The sequence below is a fragment of the Phyllobates terribilis genome, unplaced genomic scaffold (assembly GCF_046119375.1).
Source record: "Phyllobates terribilis strain yellow unplaced genomic scaffold, ASM4611937v1 Scaffold_9__5_contigs__length_417890890, whole genome shotgun sequence".
Lineage (NCBI taxonomy): Eukaryota > Metazoa > Chordata > Amphibia > Anura > Dendrobatidae > Phyllobates > Phyllobates terribilis.
This window is the reverse complement of record NW_027362769.1, coordinates 203,935,436-203,962,028: the sequence shown is the minus strand read 5'-3', so window position 1 is coordinate 203,962,028 and position 26,593 is coordinate 203,935,436. Positions and strand designations below refer to the sequence as shown.

At 48.0% G+C, this 26,593-nt stretch overlaps 1 protein-coding gene across 1 annotated transcript in view; it reads left to right on the top strand.

Moving 5' to 3' along the window:
• SDR42E2 (short chain dehydrogenase/reductase family 42E, member 2) overlaps positions 1–26,593 on the top strand; it is a 211,563-nt gene that overhangs the window by 28,383 nt on the left and 156,587 nt on the right. Inside the window, exons 4-10 of the mRNA XM_073645722.1 lie at positions 1,878–1,935; positions 2,709–2,827; positions 5,126–5,201; positions 24,916–24,998; positions 25,410–25,547; positions 25,632–25,700; positions 26,523–26,586. Coding sequence (XP_073501823.1) covers positions 1,878–1,935; positions 2,709–2,827; positions 5,126–5,201; positions 24,916–24,998; positions 25,410–25,547; positions 25,632–25,700; positions 26,523–26,586 — 607 coding nt within the window. The remainder of the gene's footprint in view (positions 1–1,877; positions 1,936–2,708; positions 2,828–5,125; positions 5,202–24,915; positions 24,999–25,409; positions 25,548–25,631; positions 25,701–26,522; positions 26,587–26,593) is intronic.

Genomic DNA, 26,593 nt, shown 5'->3' with positions numbered 1-26,593 from the left:
AAGCCAAGCCTTGGTCACATGCTGCACCAACATCACGTAGAATCTCCAAACGTGCCTCCATCTTTTGGAGATAAAATGATCTACCAAACTTCTGCTAACTCTCTTGAGGGGCCAAGCGTTGCAGAGATGATCACAGCTCAGAGGAAAGCCAAACCCCCTTGGTCACATGCTGCGCCAACATCAAGCAGAATCTCCAAAAGTGTTTCTTCACTTTTGGAGATAAAATGATCTACCAAACTTCTGCTCCTGATATAAGGGTCCAAAAAGTGGAGAGATCCATAAAATATTTTAATGCCGCTAAATTGTTAAAAAAAATTTTTAACAATTTTTAGACAAACAATTGTAGTCAATGGACAACCCCTCTAAAAGGGTTGGCCAATGTGTAATTTGCTCTTATTCTCCTGTCTGTCAAACGACATACTGACATAACACAGAGGAGAGCTTTTGGTTCAAGGCAGGCGAGTGGCATAGACAACTGCACACATAATTTATGTTGGGAATTGAGAGAAAGGAAGTTCCAGCACTGGTAGTACTTATTGAATGCTGATGAGGATGAGTCATCCACTCAAGAATAATGGATGGCAAGCTACAGAGCTTGAGAATGTGGTCAGTTTCTAGACTTCTCTGAATTGTATGTTAACCAATCAGTCTTACCTTGTTGTTGGTGATAAAGATAGCAAGACCAAGACCAGATTTTGTGTGAAAGGACTGGTACAGTTTATGATAACAGAAAAGATGAAAAGTGGAAAATGTAAATTCCATGCGTTTGTAGGATAATATATTTAGCACATTCAACACTTTTCTCTTTCTTACTGTTAGAGCGATCATCATTTTGTATTTCATTATACTCCATTTTGTATGTCTTCAGCTAATTATGTTAACTTTAATTAAGTATATAGAGTTTTTATTGTTAGATCTCCCAGGAATGTCATCTTTTTAAGAACCTGTCTAAATTCAAGGCTGTATATAAGGTGTAAAAATGTATTGAACTCTGGATAGTTTAAATAGCCGATTCAGCAATTAAAGTTGATTTCTTTCTATGAAATTAGCTGCATGACTACCTAGTTATATAAGCTTGCATAACTCAATTAAATTGGTTGTCCAGGCTTGGGGTACTATATGTGACTGCAGACTTGTGAATCCTCACAGCACACACAGTGCACACTCTCAGGATTCTCCAGCGCCGTGAGCAGGCGGTCATGCGACCACAAGTATGAAATTTGCATACTACCTACCACATTCCGACCAGACGTATCCGGCTTTGCTCGGTTCACTTGCATTGTGCTAGGCCGCGCACATCTAGTCAGCATGTGACCGTGTACATTGGATTCACATGCCTGCCAGCTCCGGCACCAGAGAATCCTGACTGCGCGCACTGTGCGCTGTGAGGATTCACTAGTCTGCGGTCACATAGAGAGACTGGAGACTTGGACTCTAAGACTGGACAAACCCTTTAAGTCGGGAGAGCCCCTTATACATCAATCCTTTGTGTGTGTGTTTTTCTCTTCATTTGCAACCATTCTTGCCTACAATAAATTCAGACTGGTGTGATTGTTCTAGAAGGGACCCACCAGAAGGGACAGTAGTTAATGCGGTGCACAGGGTGCTGTTATAGCAAACAATAATATTGATCAGAAGAGACCTAGGTGATGTCTCTACAACTCCTGATGCCAAACCTGAGCCATCAATCCATGGGACCCATAGCTTCTTAAACTTAGTAATGGTCTTTCTCTTAAAGTAAATAAAAACCCTGTGTGTGTGTATCCAAGCGGCTACCAGAGAGCTGAAATTCTATAAGGGAAAAAAAAACTTTGAAAATATCAATTTCACATATACTTGGAAAATTTTAAAACTTTTAATATTTCTCTGTGTTTTAGCTGCATAAGAAACAAATTGAATCCATAAACATTGGAGGAACACAAGTTGTAATTGATGGTAAGTTACTGTTCTAAGTGATTATCATGGAGGCAGGGGAGGGACAAGCCGCAAACCCACAAACCCTGGTTCCTGAAGTTCATCAAAATGTTCCCATGATGCACCCATTCCCCCTCAATCTCTATTTTTTTCTAATACATGTTCTCTAATTCTATATTAGCTGGCAATTAAACCACACAGTGTATCTGCAGTAGGGTCAGCTTGCTCCTACAGCCCCACGTCTCCCTGCTCTACCACCCACCACAATGTTGCCTACTCTACCTACTCCACAGTAGATCAAGGGAGAAAAACAAGAGCGCTTGAAGGTTAAAAAATCACCTTTATTTAATTCAAGATATAAAATCTCCCTAAGGAGTGTTAAAAAATGGACAAAAAAGTGCTAACACACAATTAGGGGTTACAACCAAGGCAATTAGGCATTTTAACACACTAAGGTAAATAGAGGTAGTAAGGGAAGTAGAGGTAGTATTAGGTAATTTAAAGGTCAGACCATAGGAACTCCTCACATATAATTCCCACCAATATTAAATGTGCCTAATTACGGATAATTCTGACCCATATTGCCAGGGGGGACCTCTAATTCTCATGCAAGTACAGAAGAAATCCCCGATGCGCGTTTCACTTACTAGTCTCCTCGCTTTCTCAAGGGGAAGTGCAGTAGGGCTGGCCACCTACTCTACCTACTCCTTATACTAGCCCAATGTAAAGACAAAAATAATAAGCACTCATTTCACCTATCACTGTACTTATAATATTCTTATCTTTCCTTCCAGTTTGCATAGACAGAAACATCCCCAGGCTTATATACACTAGTACTGTAAATGTGGTCTTTGGCGGGAACTATATAGAAGACGGGGATGAGGAAACAACAACCTATTATCCTTTGGAAAAGGTAATATCTGCATGATAGGAGTCTGAGTTTAGCCTTTTTTTTTAAATTAGAGCAGAAAAAAGTGGACAAAGAGTAACTTTAGCTGTTTGTCATATATTTTCTTGTAGTAAACTGCTAACTTTTCTGGTATACCGCATTTGTGATTGCTACTCTGTTCCTTTTGTATACAGCACCAGTTAGATAAGATTTTGTTTGTGCAAATAGTCACGAATTTGCCAAAACAGTTCAGATTTTTCTGAAAAAAAATTCAAGGATATCCGAGTATGAAAAGGGACTGGATTTATACAATCCCTGTCCAGCTGAGAGGCATTAATATGACATTGGTCCATTCTTTACAGCTGTAACAGCTTCCACTTTTATGGGAAGACTATTTTCTTCAAGATTTTAAACTACATGTTGGAGAGGGCCGGGCTCACAATCTCTGTTCTAGTTCATACCAAGGATGTTGGATGGGTCAAGGCTGTGTTGCGCACATCAAACTCTCCCTATCGTGTCCTTACCTTACTTTGTGCATGCTGGAACAGAAAAGAGTGTTCCCCAAACTGTTCCCACAAAGTTGGAAGTATGCAATTGTCCAAAATGTCTTCCATTCACTGGAACTAAGGGAACTGGGCCAATACCTGTGTCACACATGCGGGTCGTGGACCCACTGCACCATGGGCCTGGCTTACCCAGGAGGGGTGTAGCTAAGTTGCTGCCTGGTTTTCGCTAGAGCTTCTGATGATGGAGTTAGGCTTGCACTGCAGGGAGCTGCCAGGTACCATTCCTGGGCAGTCCCCACTACTGCAGCTGCTGACCCCAAGGGTCAGGATCGCAGTCAATAACACAGACTCTGAGTCACTGGCAGGACAAGGTTTGAATACCAGAATACTAGCTAGGAACACAGAACTGGCTTCTGGTTCAGGTACCGCCGGAGCGGTTTCAGGTTGAGGTACTACCAGAGTGGCTTCAGGTTCAGGTACCGCAGGTGCAGCTTCAGGTTCAGGTACCGCAGGTGCAGCTTCAGGTTCAGGTACCACAGGTGCAGCTTCAGGTTCAGGTACCACAGGTGCAGCTTAAGGTTCAGATACCACAGGTGCAGCTTCAGGTTCAGGTACCACTGGAGCAGCTTCAAGTTCAGATACCACAAGAGCGGCTTCAGGTTCAGGTACCGCAGGTGCGGCTTCAGGTTCAAGTACCACAAGAGTGACTTCATGATCAGGTACTGCATGCGCGACTTCAGGTTCAGGTACTGCTGGAGCGGCTTCAGGTTCAGGTACCGCAGGCGCGCTTCAGGTTCAGGTACTGCTGGAGCGGCTTCAGGTTCAGGTACCGCTGGAGCGGCTTCAGGTTCAGGTACCGCTGGAGCGGCTTCAGGTTCAGGTATCGCTGGAGCGGCTTCATCTTCAGGTAACACAGGTTTCAGGAACAGGTTCTAACACAGACTGCATGGGTTTCAAGGACAGGTTCAGGTTCAGACTATAAGGGACTCAAGCACCCTTCTCCACTTAACTTTGCAGCTGGCACCATGTAGTTGGGTGGGTAACATTCTCCTAGGAATTCACCAAACGCAGACTCGTCCATCAGATGCCAGCTAGAGAAATGTGATTCATCACTCAACAGACATAACATATTTCCACTGCTTCGAGTCCAGTGGTGACGGCTTTACACCACTCCATCTGTCACTTGGCATTGTGCTTGGTGATGTAAGACTTGTGTTCAGTTGATCCTACATGGAAACCCATGTTATGAATCTTCCGGTACACAGTTTTTGTGCTGATGTTAACTTCAAAGGAAGTTTGCCTTTATGGAGTCAGCAGTGCGTTTGTGGCTTGTATCCCTCTGCTATTCAGCTGGTGACCCCGCTCTGTACTGTACATAGTTTCCACTTTGTGGTTGAGTTGCTTAAGTTCCTTCCACTTTTCATTAATGCCAATGACAGGTGATGGGGCAATATTTAGGAGGCAAGAAATGTAATGAGATGATTTATTACAACCATGCCACGAATCACAGGAAGTCGCTCATATAAGTGAACTCTTTCCTGCCTCACAAATGGCAGGAAAGAAAACTGGCAGGAAAGGGGCAATGGGACTGAATGTAAAACCTGAATTCAATGATTAGGCTGTTTGTCCATTTAGAGTTATATCTTATTGGAATATTGTTAGAAAGTCATGAAAAGTCACAATAATATCTAGTTTAGGAACCATTTTACTAGACCATACCTCTTGTGTTACATGGATATATTTTCAAAAAATATAAGATAAAATATTATCTAACACTTTCCTCTGATAACTCTATTGCTTGTTCTTCATTTTTCAGCAACTGGACTATTATTCCAAGACGAAAACCATTGCTGATCAAATGATCCTGGCAGCTAATGAGTCACCACTTAAAGGTAAACTTTCTACCTTGCAAGCCGAGACGGAACTAAATACCTTTTACTGGATAGGTGCACTTTTAATAGGGTCATAGGTATCAGGATTGACCCATTGATTTATGTAAAGGCTTTATAAACTATTGAGATTTAAGCTGGCAATACACATTTGACTTCTGTCGGCTGAACCTGCTGATTTTGATGGGTTCGGCTGAGGGTCTAAAGCAGTGTTCCCCAACTCCAGTCCTCAAGAGCCACCAACAGGACATGTTTTCAGGATTTCCTTAGTATTGTACAGATGATAATTGCATCACCTACAAAGGCAATCATTTAATCACCTGGGCAATACTAAGGAAATCCTGAAGACATGACCTGTTGGTGGCTCTTGACGACTTGAGTTGGGGAACACTGGTCTAAAGTGTATTTGGGTGCCGGCCAAACGATTGACGGGAGAGATGTTGATCAGGCATGTCCAAGTTCGGACTGCCGATAGCATTGTTCTCCCTGAGATAAGCTGCTGGATGACATTTCAGTCGGCGACCTTCTCATAGAGAACATAGGCGCGCTCGGCCAAACGAATACTCCTGTGTATGGAAGAGTTGGCTGAGATGACTGTCAGCCAAACAATCTTTCGTCTGACAGTCATCTAATGTGTATGAGTGGCCTTAATTTATTCTGTGTTGCGATAGTGAATGCATTTCAGCGTATTTTGTAGGGGTTAATCCACTAAAAAGGGCATATAGCCATCAGATAGTCGTGTACATTGTCAGTACCATGTGTAATAATTAATACTCCCAGGCTCGAGATGACAACTAACAATTATTTCTAGAAAGGACTGGGAACACCAGGACACCATACAGGACTTCAGACAGGTCATCAGGACATCATAAATCAAACAAAACGGACAGAAAATGAGGTCTCAACAATAGAGTGGTCAAGGACTACCAGCACCTACTCTGATTAGTTGGCTGCCACAATGTCATTACACAATACATGATAGCTTATTAATCTGATGCACCAGGGAGGTCGCAGGTTCCAGGTTTGCTGTGCTCTGGTCTGGCAACCATAGACTAACCACATGGCCATTGGATCTGGGGTCCCACAAATCTTTTCGCTCAGCTCTAGTAGGCATCTTTTGACCACCAAGGAGGTAGAATTTTATAAAGGCAGGAGATCAACTCTACCTTCGGTCAGATACCTGATGATCCAGACAATTCTTTTCTTTGGGGTCTTATAAAATATGTTATTAAACCCTTCAATATCACTCAACTAATCAGTAATCATACATTTCTGAATGCTTTCCTCAACTGAGTAGAAAGTGACATTATAAATTGAGTTACTTGCTGTCGGCACGATTGCCTCTAATTGTTTTGTCAGCCCAAGACCTTCTAGCGGTCACCCGATACACTGAGCCGGAATAATTCATGACAGACCCCAGACATTTCCATAGCCGCGGAGTCAGTTCAGCACTTAAGCAGCTCGAAGCAGCGATAAGGTTAGAAATGCCACTGTACAACAAATTAATGTAAAGTGCAACGTGATACAAGGTGCCCAGGTGAGACTGGGATAAATTTAGCCGGGGACATGTTACAGTAAGATCTCACTTCACCTGATATCCATGCAGAAGCTGTGGCACTGATGCAAGTATTCTGCTACTGACAAAACTGGCGAATTGAAAAAGCATACTGTGTTTTATGCCAAAAAGTCTAGGGCAGGGGTCTCAAACATGTGGGCTGCGGGCCACATGTGGCCCCTGAGACTGCTTCATGCGGCCTTCAGGCATCAGAGCTCCCTTGTTGGCAGAATTGGGGAAATTACTACAAGATGAGGACTAGGATGGGGACATTACTACAAGATGGGGGCCAGGATGGGGACATTACTACAAGATGGGGACCAGGACCAGGAAGGGGAATGAAGTTTTTATAGAGATAATGTTCGTGACGCCACCTGTGGTATGCGGCTATATGGAGCCGCCGCTGCGGTGCAGATCCTCTGGAGCTGATGGTGACGCAGCAGAGTTGGTTCAGATCTCCACAGGCAGAGCTTAGCTCCAGAGCAGGATATAGTGATGTTATGAGGTAGATGTTGCTGGTGCTGTGTAGTACAAGGCTGGTGATGGGGCAGCAATAATTCTAGGACACAGTGGGGTGCAGCCTTTTTTTTTTTTTTGCTTCACAGTTATCACGCTGCTCCAGGTTACACCTGCCAGATTATAACCTCCCACGTCGTCCTGCGTTCACCAAGAAAGGGGTTCAGCAATCTCTCAGGTATTTCAGGAGTACTTAAACGGGACCCCGTTCTACGTTCCTTTCTCAGTCGTCTTCCTGCGCTGGCTCTCACCCTCCTGCCCTGCGCCTCACAATCCGTGTCCCAAGCCAGTAGCCTCGGGTCTTGTTGGGCGACCTGCAGTCCCCTGGACCCTATGCGGCTACCTTTTCAGCGATGTAATTGTGGTAGTTGGCAGCTGCACCTTGCAAGTACAGTAGTCTCCGGTTATCTAGCTGAGCCTGATTCTTCTCCACTAGTTTAGGGGCCGGTCCCCTCTGCGGCCTGATCCCTCCACGTCCAAGTAGATTCGGGCGCACGGGTGGCTTCTGCACTCACCATGCCCCTGGGATCCCCTCTGTCTCTGGAGCCTTCCCTCTGCTCCCGTCCTCTTCTCTCAGTCTTTCCTCCTGGGCCTCTCAGACTAGGCTCGTCTCCTCTGCTCTCCTGAGCGGAGCTCTTTCTGAGCTCCCACTCCCAACTGTCTGACTGAACTCTCTCCACAGACTGATCTACTTCTAGATGGTTCCCTTCTTTCTTATACTCCTACTGACGGTGCTCCCCTGATCTACCTGATTGTTAATAATACGCCTTCCCTGACCTCATCTAATCTGAGTGCCCTTCAGTGATCTTGACTTACTCTTACTCCAGGGTGTAACTATAATAGGTACAGGGGTTGCAATCGCAACTGGGCCCTAGAAACTAGGTTAGGCTGAAAGGTCCCTTTGCCCCATATGAAAAGACTATTACTACTAAAGACTAGTGTTGAGCGAGCATCCTCGACACTGCTCAGTAGTCGCCCGAGCATCACGCTACTCGGGATGTTCGGCGAGCACCGAGGATTTCCGGGTTACTCGGGCTGGAGCTCGGGTCTCCGCCCTGCATGTTTGGCGCTCTTTACAAAGCCAATGAACATGCAGGGATTGCCAGCCAGTCACTGTAATGCCGCAGCCATGTTGTTTGTGGGCATTACAGTGATTGGCTGGCCGCACAGCGTCACCGGGTGCCGCCATCTTGGACACAGTCGCTCCGGATCAGACAGTGTAGGGACAGCGCTGCTGATTTAGGGAGAGATATATCCTGCGAAATAGTTAGTGTAGGGTCTGTAAAGGCTGCCAGATCAAACAAACAGTCCTTCTCAGGACTAATATCCATCCCAGATATCAGGCAGGCAGGCTGTATAGGAGACGCAGTAGTTATACCAGCAAACGCTGCATTACAGTCCTGTGTGCTCCTGTTGCTGAAATTGCTGGACTTAGCTCCGGGTCTCGGGGGCCAGGAAAATTCCTTTTTTTTTCATATAAATCCTCTTTTTTTTTTAACTCCTTCACACTGTACAAATACCCGTCTTATTAACCTTTTGGTGTCCCCTCCCCCCCCAAAAAAAGCGTGTCTCTGATTTTTCAGACACAAATATATCGGTTGAAAATAGTCTAGTGTAGGCTAGAGAAATAGAAGTGTAGTTTTGTAGTTCCACGGTTCAAACCTCTGTATTACCCAGTTTTGGGCCATTTGTATCTAAAAAAAAACAGTTTGAGTGTGTCGCTCACTGTTCAGCCGCAAATATATATATTTAAAAAAGTCTGGTATACACCAGTAAATTATAACTGTGGTTTTGCTGTTCCACGGTAAAAAATCTCTGTATTATCCTGCTTTTGGCATTTTTTGCCGTAAAGAAAAACAGTAGTAGTGTCTCCTGATTGTTCAGACACAAATATATCTGTTGAAAATAGTCTGGTGTAGGCCCGAGAAATACAAGTGTGGTTTTGCAGTTCCACGGGTCAAATCTCTGTATTATCCTGCTTTTGGCATTTTTTGCCGTAAAGAAAAACAGTAGTAGTGTCTCCTGATTGTTCAGACACAAATATATCTGTTGAAAATAGTCTTGTATACACCAGTAAATTATAACTGTGGTTTTGCTGTTCCACGGTAAAAAATCTCTATTATCCTGCTTTGGCATTTTTTGCCGTAAAGAAAAACAGTAGTGTCTCCTGATTGTTCAGACACAAATATAACTGTTGAAAATAGTCTGGTGTAGGCCCGAGAAATAGAAGTGTGGTTTTGCAGTTCCATGGGTCAGATCTCTGTATTATCCTGCTTTTGGCATATTTTGCCGTAAAGAAAAACAGTAGTAGTGTCTACTGATTGTTCAGACACAAATATATCTGTTGAAAATAGTCTGGTATACACCAGTAAATTATAACTGTGGTTTTGCTGTTCCACAGTAAAAAATCTCTATTATCCTGCTTTTGGCATTTTTTGCCGTAAAGAAAAACAGGGGCGTCTCTCTCGACATGTGCCTCCCCATTATGGACCCCTAACAGTGCTATTGCCCCCTGGTGATTACATTTGGACACTGGATAGCTGCGGTAAGCATACAATGGGGACATTTATGTTCCCTCTATTCATCTAGTGCACCGCACATGACAATAATAGTAGATAATAGGAGGGTGATATGGTAAATGACTTCTACTGGTTTCCACTATACAGCAGTGAGGGTAATCAGCATATATAGTATCCATTTTAATGCTTATGTGTGTTATATATATATAGCAGATATGATATAATAAAACTAAATACATAGGATCTGGGTCTGCCATGGATTACCTATATTATGGGTCCCTGTGTGGAGTCACATGTAGAGAGGGCTGTTATTGATTTTATTGTCCTTTTTTATAATATTGTACTGACCTTTGTATATGTCTGATCTTTGTATCATAATAAATATTGACCATTTTTTGCTATAGAAGTGTTGATTCGGTCTTCGCTTTTTTCTCTGGTAGTTCTATATTTGGCGATAGAGTCGCATTTAGTCCATATAGGGTAGTAATTAATAAAAGGTACATATCATACCTATATTTACACACATGGTGTGATTTATACTACCCATTTATGATTGGTGTTCTTTAAAGAAAAACAGTAGTAGTGTCTCGTGATTGTTCAGACACAAATATATCTGTTGAAAATAGTCTGGTATACACCAGTAAATTATAAGGCTATGTGCCCACGTTGCATTTATGAAGCAGAAAATTTCTGCTGCATAAATGCAAGTCCTCTCCCGGAAAAACGCATGCGGAATTCCGCACGCGTTTATCACGCATTTTTCACGCGTTTATCACGCGTTTTCCACATGCGGAATTGCCTTGCGTTTTTTATGCATTGGACTAAGGCAATTCCGCTTGCGGAAACGCAAAATTAAATGACATGCTGCGGATTTTTGAACGCGGCATAAACGCTGCGGAAAAATCCGCAACATGTGCATAGAACTTGCGGAATCCCATTGGGGACCATGGGGTGCGGATATACATGCGTTTTTCAAGCGTTTACGCTGCGGAAACAGGCTGTGCTGAAACTCATAAGCTTAGGTGAGAAACCTCACACTGCTTGTGAGTTGTGGATAGCTGTGAAAGAGCAGGCCGATCTGTGGCTGAGACTGCTGAACCTACATCCAGGCATGGTCGTGTGTGACAATGGCCGTAACCTGGTGGCGGCTCTGAGACGAGGCGAGATCACACACGTACCATGCCTGGCTCATGTGCTTAACCTCGTGGTTCAGCGGTTTCTTAAATCGTACCCCGAGTTGCCAGATCTGCTCGTCAAAGTACGCCGCCTGTCAGCTGATTTTCGCAAGTCGGCTACAGCTTCCGCCGCCCTTGCTGTGTTGCAGCAGCGTTTGCAGCTTCCGTCACACCGACTGGTGTGTGATGTCCCCACATGTTGGAACTCTACCCTCCACATGTTGCAAAGGATTTGTGAGCAGAAGAGAGCAGTTGTGGAGTACCAGCTGCAACAAGGCGGTCGATATTCAAGTCAGACTTCACACATAAGACCTCAGGAGTGGACTTGGATGTCTGACATATGTACCATCTTGACAAACTTTGAGGAGTCCACCAAGATGGTGAGTGGCGATGACGCCATCATTAGCGTCAGCATTCCACTTGTCTGTCTTTTGCAACGCTCTCTGCAGAGAAGTAAAGAGGAGGCATTGCAGCCAGAGTATGATGAGATGGATGAAGAAGCCGTAGCGGTCGATTACACACATCCCAGCCTCATCTCATCCCAACATGCATTGGGGGACAATGAGGGAGAGGAGGAGGAGGAGGAAGAGGAGGAAGAACAGGAGCTTGTATCATGCGCTGTAGACGGTAGTACCTGTACAACTGTCATACTGTCGGTTCAGCGTGGGTGGCCTGAGGACAGGGGGGAGGAGGAGGAGGAGGAGGAGAGCATGGTCAGTCGTCATCTTGGTGAGGACACGGAAGTCTTGCCCGTTACCAGTCTGGCACGCATGGCTGACTTTATGTTACGCTGCCTTAACCGTGACCCTCGCGTTGTCAAAATGTTGGGTGACAGTCATTACTGGTTGGTGACACTTTAGACCCCCACTACAAGGAGAACTTTCACTCTCTTATTCCTGAGGTGGAGAGGTCTACAAAAATGGGGCAGTACCAGAAGGCCCTTGCTGCAGAACTGTTAAAAAAATTCCCATCTGAACACGCTAGCGGCAGAGGTCACAGTTCGTTGACTAACCAAGGTGTACAAGCGAGAGAGAGGCAACTCCAATCCAGCAGAGGCAGGGGAACACTGTCAACGTTCTGGGACAGTTTTCTGAGACCCGCCCAGCTTACAGGCCCTGAGGCGTGGGGTACTCTCGCAAGGAGTGGAAAGTTTCAAAAGATGGTGAGGGAGTACCTTGCCGACCGTACCAGCGTCCTCCGTGATTCCTCTGTGCCTTTTAATTATTGGGTATCCAAGCTGGACACTTGGAATGAACTCGCTCTGTACGCCTTGGAGGTCCTGGCCTGCCCAGCCGCTAGCGTGTTATCGGAGCGTGTTTTTAGTGGGGGAATTATAACTGATAAGCACACTCGCCTGTCAACTGACAAACTGACCCTTATCAAAATGAACAAGGGCTGGATTGGGCCAGACTTCTCATCACCACCAAATGACAGCAGAGTAACATAAAGTCAGATCCACTGTGTTATTTCGGGAGGTGTATTCACATGCACCGCTTCACACCCACACATGGGTATACGCTTCCTCATTTCGGCTGTTTTATGTTCTTCTCCTTATCCTCAGCCTCCACCACCACTATACCACCTGGGTGACCGTGGTCCGTGTTGCCATTATTGAAAGTTCATCCGTCCTTATTTTTGTCAGCTTTTGCTTGGAAGGCATAAGCAAAGACTGTGGGAGACCCACTCCCCAATAATGGGAATAATATTTTTAAGATGCTGTACTGTATGGCTCTTGGAAGGGGCATTAAAAGCATCTTGTTAAGCTACTGCGACCTCCACCACTTTTCCAAGAAGCATTAAAAGTGTCTTGTTAAACCACTCTGAACTCCACAGCTCTTCCAAGGGGCATTGAAATGTTGTTTTTAATTAACTCTAACCTCCACAACTCTTCGAACGGGCATTGCATTTCCTCCTAATTTTTGGCAGCTTTTGCTTGGAAGGCATGAGCAAATACTATGGGAGACCCACTCCCCAATAATGGGACTTATGTTTGTAATATGCTGTACTGCATGGCTCTTGTAAGGGGTATTGCAAGTTACTCCGTACTAATTTTTGCCAGCTTTTGCTTGGAAGGCATAAGCAAAGACTATGGGAGACCCACTCCCCAATAATGGGAATAATGTTTGTAATATGCTGTACTGTATGGCTCTTGGAGGGGGCATTAAAAGCGTCTTGTTAAGCTACTGCAACCTCCACCTCTTTTCTGAGGGGCATTCAAACCGTCTTGTTAAGCTACTGGGACCTCCACGTCTTTTCCGAGGGGCATTAAAACCATCTTGTTAAGCTACTGTGACCTCCACGTCTCTTCAAAGGGGCATTAAAAGGGTCTTCTTAAGCCACTCTGAACTCCACAGCTCTTCCAAGGGGCATTGAAATGTTGATTTTAATTATCTCTAACCTCCACGACTCTTCCAACGGGCATTGCATTTCCTCCTAATTTTAGTCAGCTTTTGCTTTTCAATGCAAAAGTGAAAACTAAGGGAGACCCACTCCCCAATAATGGGTAGAAGGTTTTTAGTATGCTGTAATCCACGTCTGTTTCAAAGGGCATTGCAGTTCCTCATAATTTTTGGAAAGCCTTCCATTCACTGCTTAGGCTAACAGTGTGCAGGATACCCAGTTGCTATAAATGGAAAAAACGATTTAGTTAAGGCCCTCTGACCTCCATGTCATTTCCAAGGGGCATTGGAGTGCCTCAAAATTTTTGGTAGGCATTGCACTCACTGTATGCCCTATAACTGTGTAGCCGAACCGCTCCTTTTGTTACAGAAACATATCCTACAAGACATATGTGGTTGACTGGCCTGATATTGATGTGAATGGTCCCTGTTCCTCCTACTCTTTCTCCTTTGCCACTACCTCATCCATTATTTATCACCTGAAGCTTTGTTTTAACGGGAGTCATAGAACTGGGATAGTAGCAGGAAAACATCCAGCAATCCTCGGAGTAGGTAGGATATGTGTGACACCCCAGGGGTCTGGTTGCCACAGTGATAGAGATATTACGTCTGAGAGCAGGTGGGAGGTCCTTTGGTCAGGGATCCTGTGCATGCCACACCTCCTGCCCAGTCTTGGGAGGGGAAGGACTTCCCCTATATAAACCAGGGGCTGAGGCAGGGTAGGGAGTTCTGAGAGGAGAAGACAGGGAGCAGAGCTGCTCTATGGGCTCTGCTCCACAGGCAGGCCCTGTCCAGGGGCCTGAGCCTGGAGACAAGGAGAGTGGAGACAAGAAGCAGCATAGGAAACAGGAGAGTTCCAAGGAGTCAGGGGCTGGCAGCTGCAGCGCTCGCCCTGACTAAGAAGATTCTTTACCGGACCCGGAGTCCGAGGCTGTGGGGACTAACTTCTACCCAGCAGCAGAATCCGTCAGGCAGGGGATTTCAGGTCCTCTGGCCCAGAAGCCCGAAGGCACGGTCACACGCGTGGGACCAGCACCGCCATCGTGGAGCGGAAGCCATTAGAAGGCCCCGAGTCACCGGCCATACGGGTGAGCACCACACGGTACACTCAGGGACGTGGGCTACTTACATCAGCTTCTAGCAAGGTAGCCAGAAGAGTACAGTCAGTTTGTGAGGCCTACAACTACGCCTGGCCAGGGGAGATCCCATCTGCTCAAAGACTGACCAGGCCCCGTTTGCTAGCAAGTACTCCGGGAGGGTCTATCGTTGTTACCAGTAAAGACCCTGAACTACACCGTACCGTCTCTGAGTGGTTCCTGCTACCCCCATCATCCACGTCGGCTGCCCTGAGGCCATACCCCTCCCGTTGGGGGTTATACTATCACGCTGCACAATCCTACCACCGGCCTCAGCGGTCTGCCCTGCAGCAGCAGCTCCCTGGCTGCACTCAACGGGTGGCGTAGTCATCAACTATTTACTACTAATAGACTGCCGTCTAGTTTGACTCCCTGGGCACGGACCGGGTCACCGCCACGAGACTACAACCCTCCACTGATCCGGCTCCGGGTAGGCTCCCGCATGCGCAACGCAGCGCGACACAGGCCCAGGGGCGCGTCAACTTTGGCGTAGTCGGCAGGATTTCGTGCCCGCAACCACCGGGTACTGCGTGCCTGAAAAAGAGACTTTTCAAACTTACCAGTGGTGAAGATTCCCGCCATCTGTGAAGATTCCCGCCATCCGTGGAGTTTTCCCGCCATCCGGCGCCATCTTCTGCCTTCTTCCCGCCATCCGAGGAGTTTTCCCGCCAACCGGCGCCATCTTGGAGACGCCGCGCGGGAAGAAGAGGGGCGTGGACTCCGAAAGCGCGCGAGAACTGAAGCCCCGCCTCACGTCCGGACGTTGCGTAAGGTCCTGGAAGGAGCCCAGCAGACGCCGACGTCACAGGAGCGCGACGCCAGGTCCTCTACCCCGACGATTGACTGCGGAGCCGCGGCCTACGGAAGAGGATCTCCGGAAGGTAGGCCACGGTCCACTAGGGGGGAGGAGGACACCAGGAACGGACAGCAAGATGGCGGACCGGCAGCAGACTAAGCTGCCCAGCATCGGCAGTGCCCCAGTCGTCGCCGGCCCCGACCAGCGCCGGGAGAAGACGCGTGACGCAGGAGCGGTCGCGGGAGCAGGTAAGAGGAGTCTCCCTGTCCCGGACGCTGCCAGCGTCAGCCTGCTCCCGGGCCCCCTGGTGGAGCCGCCGATTCCGGGCGCTGCAGACACCGACCTGCTCCAGCCCCCGCAACAAGCCCTGCGGCCAAGCTCTCCAGCCCTGGGCACTACCACCACCAGCCCGCGCCCAGGCCCAAAGTTGCACCCTCTGACCCCGGGCGTCATCAACGGCGACCCTCTCCATGCCTGGTCGCAAGGCCTGAACTCCCCAGGTGCAAAAGGACTGTACGCCCTCCACGTTAACCAAGGAGGAGCTGCAGTACTACCAATACGAGGAAAGCCAAGAGGACCCGGACGGGTCTGAAGCCTACACACAAGAAGGAGCAGGAGGATGCCGTTACTGAAGTACGGTAAAGTGGAACTGTACATAGTTACCCGTAGGGGTACTTGTGTTGCTAATTAAAATATGGTCCCCGTTGGGACAAGTGTGAACTGTTCCCGTGTGTCCCCTATCCTTAACCAGGCTGAGGACTGTGAGCAGCCATCCCATCTCCCCACAGGCTGAGGACTGTGAGCAGCCAATCCTTATCCCCACTGGCCGAGGACTGAGAGCGGCCATATCTTGTAAATATTATGTGTTTCCAGTTATTTATAGGAGTCCTTGGTGGATTTACCGGGAATCCTTTGTACAGTTAGTGGAGCGTAACCCAGGATGGACTAAAAGACTGTTAAGGACTCGGGGTAGGACAGACCCCTACCTGGTTACGTCTCCCTGTTTTGGTGAAATGGACACCTTGCTTTTCAAAACTGCACCCGGTTGCGGACACGCCGTAACCATCTTTACATGTTTTCTTATTGTATTATTAATGTTATATCTTGTTATGTTTTTTTTCTAAAATATGTTTAGTCCCGGAGTACTAAATTTCACTAGGGGGGAATGTGACACCCCAGGGGTCTGGTTGCCACAGTGATAGAGATATTACGTCTGAGAGCAGGTGGGAGGTCCTTTGGTCAGGGATCCTGTGCATGCCACACCTCCTGCCCAGTCTTGGGAGGGGAAGGACTTCCCCTATATAAACCAGGGGCTGAGGCAGGGTAGGGAGTTCTGAGAGGAGAAGACAGGGAGCAGAGCTGCTCTATGGGCTCTGCTCCACAGGCAGGCCCTGTCCAGGGGCCTGAGCCTGGAGACAAGGAGAGTGGAGACAAGAAGCAGCATAGGAAACAGGAGAGTTCCAAGGAGTCAGGGGCTGGCAGCTGCAGCGCTCGCCCTGACTAAGAAGATTCTTTACCGGACCCGGAGTCCGAGGCTGTGGGGACTAACTTCTACCCAGCAGCAGAATCCGTCAGGCAGGGGATTTCAGGTCCTCTGGCCCAGAAGCCCGAAGGCACGGTCACACGCGTGGGACCAGCACCGCCATCGTGGAGCGGAAGCCATTAGAAGGCCCCGAGTCACCGGCCATACGGGTGAGCACCACACGGTACACTCAGGGACGTGGGCTACTTACATCAGCTTCTAGCAAGGTAGCCAGAAGAGTACAGTCAGTTTGTGAGGCCTACAACTACGCCTGGCCAGGGGAGATCCCATCTGCTCAAAGACTGACCAGGCCCCGTTTGCTAGCAAGTACTCCGGGAGGGTCTATCGTTGTTACCAGTAAAGACCCTGAACTACACCGTACCGTCTCTGAGTGGTTCCTGCTACCCCCATCATCCACGTCGGCTGCCCTGAGGCCATACCCCTCCCGTTGGGGGTTATACTATCACGCTGCACAATCCTACCACCGGCCTCAGCGGTCTGCCCTGCAGCAGCAGCTCCCTGGCTGCACTCAACGGGTGGCGTAGTCATCAACTATTTACTACTAATAGACTGCCTTCTAGTTTGACTCCCTGGGCACGGACCGGGTCACCGCCACGAGACTACAACCCTCCACTGATCCGGCTCCGGGTAGGCTCCCGCATGCGCAACGCAGCGCGACACAGGCCCAGGGGCGCGTCATATGCACCAAAACGCTGACCACCTCAGGCTTAGCCGCTACTACATACATGCGCTGGCATTCCAAGAAAACAAAGCAGATGCTAACTTCTATCATCATCATCATGCTCCTCATCTGGGCACTCTCAACTCCCCTGATGGAGAAGCCAATGCCCACCGGAGGAGTCTGGTTCTCTGGTGGGCTCGTCCAATGCTGCCCTAAAGCAGGCCGGGCTAAGAAAAGTGTGTGGGGGAAGTTGACAGGAGACCCAGCTGCCCCCAGGCGGCTGGGGACCGTGTGTGGACACCCGGCCGCCGGGCGGCTGGGGACTGAGTATGGATACCAGGCCGCCAACGTGGCCATGAAGTGGTGGCCAGATTCCGCCTCCACATGCCTAAAAGGCCCAATTTCAAGTGCAAGCAAGCATTATGGTATTGCAGCCTGGGGGTGGATGGGTGGATGGCAGGCTGCATACTTGCGCTTGCATTGCAAGGAATGGGAGAGGTACAATTGAACACTGCCCTGGGACAAGGACTTGAATGGGGATAGTTGCAAGTCTGCAATGACAGGTGCAGGGTGGGAGGCATCTTCGCATGTACCATGAACAGGGGTTTGGCATGCACACACTACAGCAGAATAGGCTGTCCTTCCCACTAAATGCACTGGGGAGGGCACAGGTAATGTTTTGGTATGCACGCTTAATCTTATGTATAAGGCACACTGGGACAAATAGGGGCGGCTGGGGACTGAGTATGGATACCTCGCTGTCGAAAAAGCCATGAGGTAGTGGCCAGCTTCGGCCTCCTCCAAACTAAAAGGCCCCATTTCAAGTGCAAGCTAGCAGTACGGCATTGCAGCCTGGGGGTGGGTGGGTGGCAGGCTGCACACTTACGCTTGCATTCCAAGAAAACAAAGCAGATGCTAACTTGTATCATCATCATCATGCTCCTCATCTGGGCACTCTCAACTCCCCTGATGGAGAAGCCAGAGCCCACCGGAGGAGTCTGGTTCTCTGGTGGGCTCGTCCAATGCTGCCCTAAAGCAGGCCGGGCTAAGAAAAGTGTGTGGGGGAAGTTGACAGGAGACCCAGCTGCCCCCAGGCGGCTGGGGACCGTGTGTGGACACCCGGCCGCCGGGCGGCTGGGGACTGAGTATGGATACCAGGCCGCCAACGTAGCCATGAAGTGGTGGCCAGATTCCGCCTCCACATGCCTAAAAGGCCCAATTTCAAGTGCAAGCAAGCAGTATGGTATTGCAGCCTGGGGGTGGATGGGTGGATGGCAGGCTGCATACTTGCGCTTGCATTGCAAGGAATGGGAGAGGTACAATTGAACACTGCCCTGGGACAAGGACTTGAATGGGGATAGTTGCAAGTCTGCAATGACAGGTGCAGGGTGGGAGGCATCTTCGCATGTACCATGAACAGGGGTTTGGCATGCACACACTACAGCAGAATAGGCTGTCCTTCCCACTAAATGCACTGGGGAGGGCACAGGTAATGTTTTGGTATGCACGCTTAATCTTATGTATAAGGCACACTGGGACAAATAGGGGCGGCTGGGGACTGAGTATGGATACCTCGCTGTCGAAAAAGCCATGAGGTAGTGGCCAGCTTCGGCCTCCTCCAAACTAAAAGGCCCCATTTCAAGTGCAAGCTAGCAGTATGGCATTGCAGCCTGGGGGTGGGTGGGTGGCAGGCTGCACACTTACGCTTGCATTCCAAGAAAACAAAGCAGATGCTAACTTGTATCATCATCATCATGCTCCTCATCTGGGCACTCTCAACTCCCCTGATGGAGAAGCCAGAGCCCACCGGAGGAGTCTGGTTCTCTGGTGGGCTCGTCCAATGCTGCCCTAAAGCAGGCCGGGCTAAGAAAAGTGTGTGGGGGGAAGTTGACAGGAGACCCGGCTGCCCCCAGGCGGCTGGGGACCGTGTGTGGACACCCGGCCGCGGGGCGGCTGGGGACCGAGTATGGACACCCGGCCGCCCCCTGGCGGCTGGGGACCGAGTGTGGACACCCGGCCGCCGGGCGGCCGCCAACGCAGCCATGACGTGGTGGCCAGATTCCGCCTCCACATGCCTAAAAGGCCCAATTTCAAGTGCAAGCAAGCAAGCAGTATGGTATTGCAGCCCTGGGGTGGGTGGGTGGGTGGGTGGCAGGCTGCACACTTACGCTTGCATTCCAAGAAAACAAAGCAGATGCTAACTTGTATTATCATCATCATGGTCCTCACCTTGGCACTCTCAACTCCCCTGATGGAGAAGCCAGGGCCCACTGGAGGAGTCTGGTTCTCTGGTGGGCTCGTCCAATGCTGCACTAAAGCAGGTTGGGCTAAGTAAAGTGTCTGGGGGAAGTGTACAGGAGAAATAGGGGCGGCTGGGGACCGTTTATGGACACCCGGCTGCCCCCAGGCGGCTGGGGACCGCGTGTGGACACCCGGCCGCGGGGCGGCTGGGGACCGAGTATGGACACCCGGCCGCCCCCTGGCGGCTGGGGACCGAGTGTGGACACCCGTCCGCCGGGCGGCCGCCAACGCAGCCATGACGTGGTGGCCAGATTCCGCCTCCACATGCCTAAAAGGCCCAATTTCAAGTGCAAGCAAGCAAGCAGTATGGTATTGCAGCCCTGGGGTGGGTGGGTGGCAGGCTGCACACTTACGCTTGCATTCCAAGAAAACAAAGCAGATGCTAACTTGTATCATCATCATCATGGTCCTCACCTTGGCACTCTCAACTCCCCTGATGGAGAAGCCAGGGCCCACTGGAGGAGTCTGGTTCTCTGGTGGGCTCGTCCAATGCTGCACTAAAGCAGGTTGGGCTAAGTAAAGTGTCTGGGGGGAAGTGTACAGGAGAAATAGGGGCGGCTGGGGACCGTTTATGGACACCCGGCTGCCCCCAGGTGGCTGGGGACCGCGTGTGGACACCTGGCCGCGGGGCGGCTGGGGACCGAGTATGGACACCCGGCCGCCCCCCGGCGGCTGGGGACCGAGTGTGGACACCCGGCCGCCGGGCGGCTGGGGACTGAGTATGGATACCAGGCCGCCAACGCAGCCATGACGTGGTGGCCAGAGTCCGCCTCCACATGCCTAAAAGGCCCAATTTCAAGTGCAAGCAAGCAGTATGGTATTGCAGCCTGGGGGTGGGTGGGTGGTTGGCTGCATATTTACGCTTGCATTGCAAGGAATGGGGGAAGTACAATTGAACACTGCCCTGGGACAAGAACTTGCATGGGGATAGTTGCAAGTCTGCATCTTCTGATGCGGCAAGGATGACTTCTGATGGGCACACTTTTAGGCAGTGACCTGGGGGTCAGAGATGCTTCCAGGGGTCTGCTGTTCCCATGTCTTCTCAGCACTTTATGCATGTGTCACACAGCACTTGGCCAGATACGGTTGTAAAATGTTAAAATGACATTTCCCGGTGAATGCATTTGTCACGGTTGAAAGCAATACAAAAGTGCAAAAACGCATAAAAAATGCTACTTGTGAACATAGCCCAAGGTGTGGAGGAGTATTTTTTTGGGGGGTTATTTATGTTACCTTATACACAAGTCTTTACCATGGAAAGTAACTTCCTTAACATATTTCACAGGAAAGCAGTTTCAGTTTTGTTTTTGAACGTTTTAATGTGAGCCCGTAAAAGTGGCTTAATACCTCTGACCACGTTGTTGACAGCAGTGACCTGGGGGTCAGAAATGCTTCCTGGGGCGATTCCCATGCTGTCCCCATGTCATTTGAGCACTGTCACTATCGTTTTGGGCACTTGTTAGGCTTTTAAAAGACTGCCGGGGGTGCCGCCGCAAAAATGCTCGTTGTTACTTATTACGGATGATGGTGTTATGCTTCTCATACTGTAAATTAATGTGAATGTTCAAAGTCGCTTTGAAGTTATGGGACATGTTTACATGACTTTGTACTTTTTTATTCTGTTTACAAAACCGAGTACCGTACATTATTCCATATTGTAATATTAAAGAGTAACCGACTTTTTAATTTCTTTTCCCATAAATCAATAGTACACTTGAAAATAGGAAACTTTGTAATATGTCTTATTAAATAAAATAGGTTTCTTTCTCCTCCTGGACTGATTACTCAATCTCCAAATTCTCAATTCACAGGAAAAAAATCTGTCTTCAGTGATTACAGAATTTCCCATTACGGCGATAGGAGATATCAGTTGGTTCTCATAAAGTTCTATGGAGAACTGTAACTGTTGTTTTAGGAGAACTTGCAGTAGAATATCTATGTCGGCCTCTAGCCACTCCCTAGAATGTCTGTGTCTGCCTCTAGCCCCTCCCTAGAATGTCTATGTCTGCCTCTAGCCCCTCCCTAGAATGTCTGTGTCTGCCTCTAGCCCCATATAAGAATGTCTATGTCTGCCTCTAGCTCCTCCTTAGAATGTCTGTATCTGTCTCTGTCTCCTCCCTATAATGTCTGTGTCAACCTCTAGCTCCTCCCTAGAATGTCTGTGTCTGCCTTTAGCTCCTCCCTAGAATGTCTGTGTCTGCCTCTAGCTCCTCCCTAGAATGTCTGTGTCTGCCTCTAGCACCTCCCTAGAATGTCTGTATGAGCCTCTAGCTCTTCTCTAGAATGTCTGTGTCTGCCTCTAGCTCCTCCCTAGAATATCTGTATTTGCCTCTAGCTCCTCCCTAGAATGCCTGCCTCTATCGGCTCCCTAGATTGTCTGTCTGCCTCTAGCTCCTCCATAGAATGTCTGTGTCTGCCTCTAGCCCCTCCCTAGAATGTCTGTGTCTGCCTCTAACCCCTCCCTAGAATGTCTGTGTTGGCCTCTAGCCCCTCCCTAGAATGTCTGTGTTGGCCTCTAGCCCCTCCCTAGAATGTCTGTGTCTGCCTCTAGCTCCTCCCTAGAATGTCTGTATTTACCTCTAGCTCTTCCCTAGAATGCCTGCCTCTAGCGCCTCCCTAGAATGTCTGTATCTGCCTCTAGCCCCTCCCTATAATGTCTGTGTCTGCCTCTAGTCCCTCCCTAGAATGTCTGTGTCTGCCTCTAGTCCCTCCCTAGAATGTCTGTGTCTGCCTCTAGCCCCTTCCTAGAATGTCTGTGTCTGCCTCTAGCTCTTCTCTAGAATGTCTGCGTCTGCCTCTAGCCCTTCCCTAGAATGTCTGTGTCTGCCTCTAGCTCCCCCCCTAGAATATCTGTGTCTCCCTCTGGCTCCTCCCTAGAATGTCTGTGTCTGCCTCTAGCCCCTCCCTAGAATGTCTGCGCCTGCCTCTAGCTCCTCCCTAGAATGTCTGTGTCTGCCTCTAGCTCTTCTCTAGAATGTCTGTGTCTGCCTCTAGCTCTTCTCTAGAATGTCTGTCTGCCTCTAGCCCCTCCCTAGAATGTCTGTATCTGCCTCTAGCCCCTCCCTAGAATGTCTGTGTCTGCCTCTAGTCCCTCCCTAGAATGTCTGTGTCTGCCTCTAGCTCCTCCCTAGAATGTCTGTGTCGGCCTCTAGCCCCTCCCTAGAATGTCTGTGTCTGCCTCTAGCCCCTCCCTAGAATGCCTGCGCCTGCCTCTAGCTCCTCCATAGAATGTCTGTGTCTGCCTCTAGCTCTTCTCTAGAATGTCTGTGTCTGCCTCTAGCTCTTCTCTAGAATGTCTGTGTCTGCCTCTAGCCCCTCCCTAGAATGTCTGTCTGCCTCTAGCCCCTCCCTAGAATGTCTGTGTCTGCCTCTAGCTCTTCTCTAGAATGTCTGTGTCTGCCTCTAGCCCCTCCCTAGAATGTGTGTCTGCCTCTAGCTCCTCCCTAGAATGTCTGTGTCTGCCTCTAGCCCCTTCCTAGAATGTCTGTGTCTGCCTCTAGCTCTTCTCTAGAATGTCTGTGTCTGCCTCTAGCCCTTCCCTAGAATGTCTGTGTCTGACTCTAGCCCATCCCTAGAATGTCTGTGTCTGTCTCTAGGTCCTCCCTAGAATGTCTGTGTCTGACTCTAGGTCCTCCCTAGAATGTCTGTATCTGCCTCTAGCCCCTCCCTAGAATGTCTGTGTCTGACTCTAGCCCCTCCCTAGAATGTCTGTGTCTGTCTCTAGCCCCTCCCTAGAATGTCTGTGTCTGACTCTAGGTCCTCCCTAGAATGTCTGTGTCTGACTCTAGCCCCTCCCTAGAATGTCTGTGTCTGCCTGTAGCTCCTCCCTAGAATGTCTGTATCTGCCTCTACCCCCTCCCTAGAATGTCTGTGTCTGCCTGTAGCTCCTCCCTAGAATGTCTGTATCTGCCTCTAGCCCCTCCCTAGAATGTCTGTGTCTGCCTCTAGCCCCTCCCTAGGATGTCTGTGTATGCCTCTAGCCCCTCCCTAGAATGTCTGTGTCTGCCTCTAGCCCCTCCCTAGAATGTCTGTGTCTGCCTCTAGCTCTTCTCTAGAATGTCTGTGTCTGCCTCTAGCCCTTCCCTAGAATGTCTGTGTCTGACTCTAGCCCCTCCCTAGAATGTCTGTGTCTGCCTCTAGCTCTTCTCTAGAATATATGTGTCTGCCTCTAGCTCTTCTCTAGAATGTCTGTCTGCCTCTAGCCCCTCCCTAGAATGTCTGTATCTGCCTCTAGCCCCTCCCTAGAATGTCTGTATCTGCCTCTAGCCCCTCCCTAGAATGTCTGTGTCTGACTCTAGCCCCTCCCTAGAATGTCTGTGTCTGCCTGTAGCTCCTCCCTAGAATGTCTGTATCTGCCTCTAGCCCCTTCCTAGATTGTCTGTGTCTGCCTCTAGCCCCTTCCTAGAATGTCTGTATCTACCTCTAGCTCCTCCCTAGAATGCCTGCGCCTGCCTCTAGCTCCTCCCTAGAATGTCTGTGTCTGCCTCTAGCTCCTCCCTAGAATGTCTGTGTCTGCCTCTAGCCCCTCCCTAGAATGTCTGTGTCTGCCTCTAGCCCCTCCCTAGAATGTCTGTGTCTCCCTCTAGCTCCTCCCTAGAATGTCTGTGTCTGCCTCTAGCCCCTCCCTAGAATGTCTGTGTCTCCCTCTAGCTCCTCCCTAGAATGTCTGTGTCTGCCTCTAGCTCCCCCCTAGAATGTCTGTGTCTGCCTCTAGCTCCTCCCTAGAATGTCTGTGTCTGCCTCTAGGTCCTCCCTAGAATGTCTGTGTCTGCCTCTGGCTCCTTCCCTCTCTTTAGAATTTTACAAACACCAACTGCCATCTGCTAACTTTCTGAATACAGATTTTACAGACTTTATTCATGAATTGGGAGTGAAAAGTCAATTCAGAGGGAGAAAGAAGCAGATTTCTCTCATAACAAATATTCAAAATTGCTTACTTTCATGTGTATTATTTATTTATTACCTAAAAATAAAGATACATTTTATTATTTCATATCAGAACGAATAACTTTATGGCTTACTAAGGTACTTAGCCCCATAAAGCAATCAGAGATTAAAAAATATATATTGACCGTGAAACGTTCCTGATTTTGTCAATTTTTCTGTGTTCTTAAAGGAGGTGGTAAACTTCTTACATGCGTGTTGCGGCCTCCAGGAATTTATGGGCCGGATGAAAAGACACATTTGCCAAGACTGGTCGTAAGTCATCTGGGATTAAATATCATATATGGTAATTGGACATGTACTACGAGGTCTAGAAAAGGATGGAGTTTAGACTTTCCATGATTACTAGCACCGCGTAGGGCACGGTACGCTGGCATCAATAGATGACATAGTTTTATATGTTCTTAGGAATGTCAGCTAAAAGGAATCCTTAAAGGGCTTGTCCAAGGTAATTAAAGAGATAAGCCCACAGGCAACAATATTGCTAAAATAATAAAATAACATACACTCCCCCATCTCATCCCCACTATTCCACCATACCTCTTTAGCGCAATGACTGGTCGTCAATGAGCCCAAAATTTTTTGTCTATAGCCAGCTTTAGAGTGATGGAAAATATTATGTTAGAATAGATATTTACTAAAAAAAAATTCTTCATTTTAATCCAGGCAAATGCAGAGAAGAGATTACTATGTTTTAAATTTTGGAACGACCGAACCAGGATGAACTGGATCCATTTATACAATCTGATTGAGGCTCATATACTTGCTGCAGAGGCTTTGACTGCCAGAAAAGGATATATAGCTGTAAGCTAATGTTATATAAGAAGGCTTAATGGTGAAAAATTAGAGAAAAACCAAACATTCAGTTTTTTTAATGATGTATTTCAGAGTGGAAAAGCCTATTTTATCCACGATGGGGAGCATGTCAGTTTTCATGAGTGGTATCTCCATCCAATGGTAAGTAACAGCTGGAGATTGATCATTACATGTTAGGAATCACCCTGAATTGAGATCTGCTTGGTCCCTCTACTTTCAGACAAGTTGATCTTATTTGATAATGAGCTAAATTGACAATCTGCAAATCACTTTATTTAAAATCTGTATTCACCCCTCCAGCCCCCATCCCTAACAAAATTACTCCAAAGTGCTGACCGCCATGTGTCGTCATTATTGATTACACGAAGTAGAGTTGGGTCTTTGTTTATCCGCTCCTGCTGTCTTGTCTGTCAGTCTGCTTACTGGCACAAAACAAAGATGGGTTTCAGATTGGGGTAGGCAAGTTCAAGAACTTATAGTGCTGACAGAATGCAGAAGAGAGGAACCATCCACTTTAAAACTTACACATGGTGAGAATGAGGATAGTTCCTGTACATATTAGACTGATATATGCACAAAATGCAGTTTTAAATTGCCGACGATGAAGAGACTCAGATCAAGCTTTTCTACAGGACATAATTGTTCAAATTATTTTTATAAAATGTACAATTTTAATAAAATATCTTGATAGACATTAAAGTTCTGTTGGCTATAGAGCTCCAAAACTCCTTTCTGTTCTTTACCCAGACATTAAAATAAATATAACAAAATTGTACAGCAAATGTAATCATAAAAAACTGTAAAAAACTGATGAATACTAAATCAACAACAATTAATAGATAAATAGATAAAGCTCTGTACACACTGTCCCAAATGAATCCATAAAATGTAAGTATGAGAACAAGCTTTTCTATCTTCACTACCAATAATTCACAAATCACTGATGTTTCTTTGCTTTTTCAGTTTGAAAAACTTGGTTTTCCAGATCCTTGGATAATTATTCCCCCCTCTCTGGTGTACGCTGCAGGTACGCA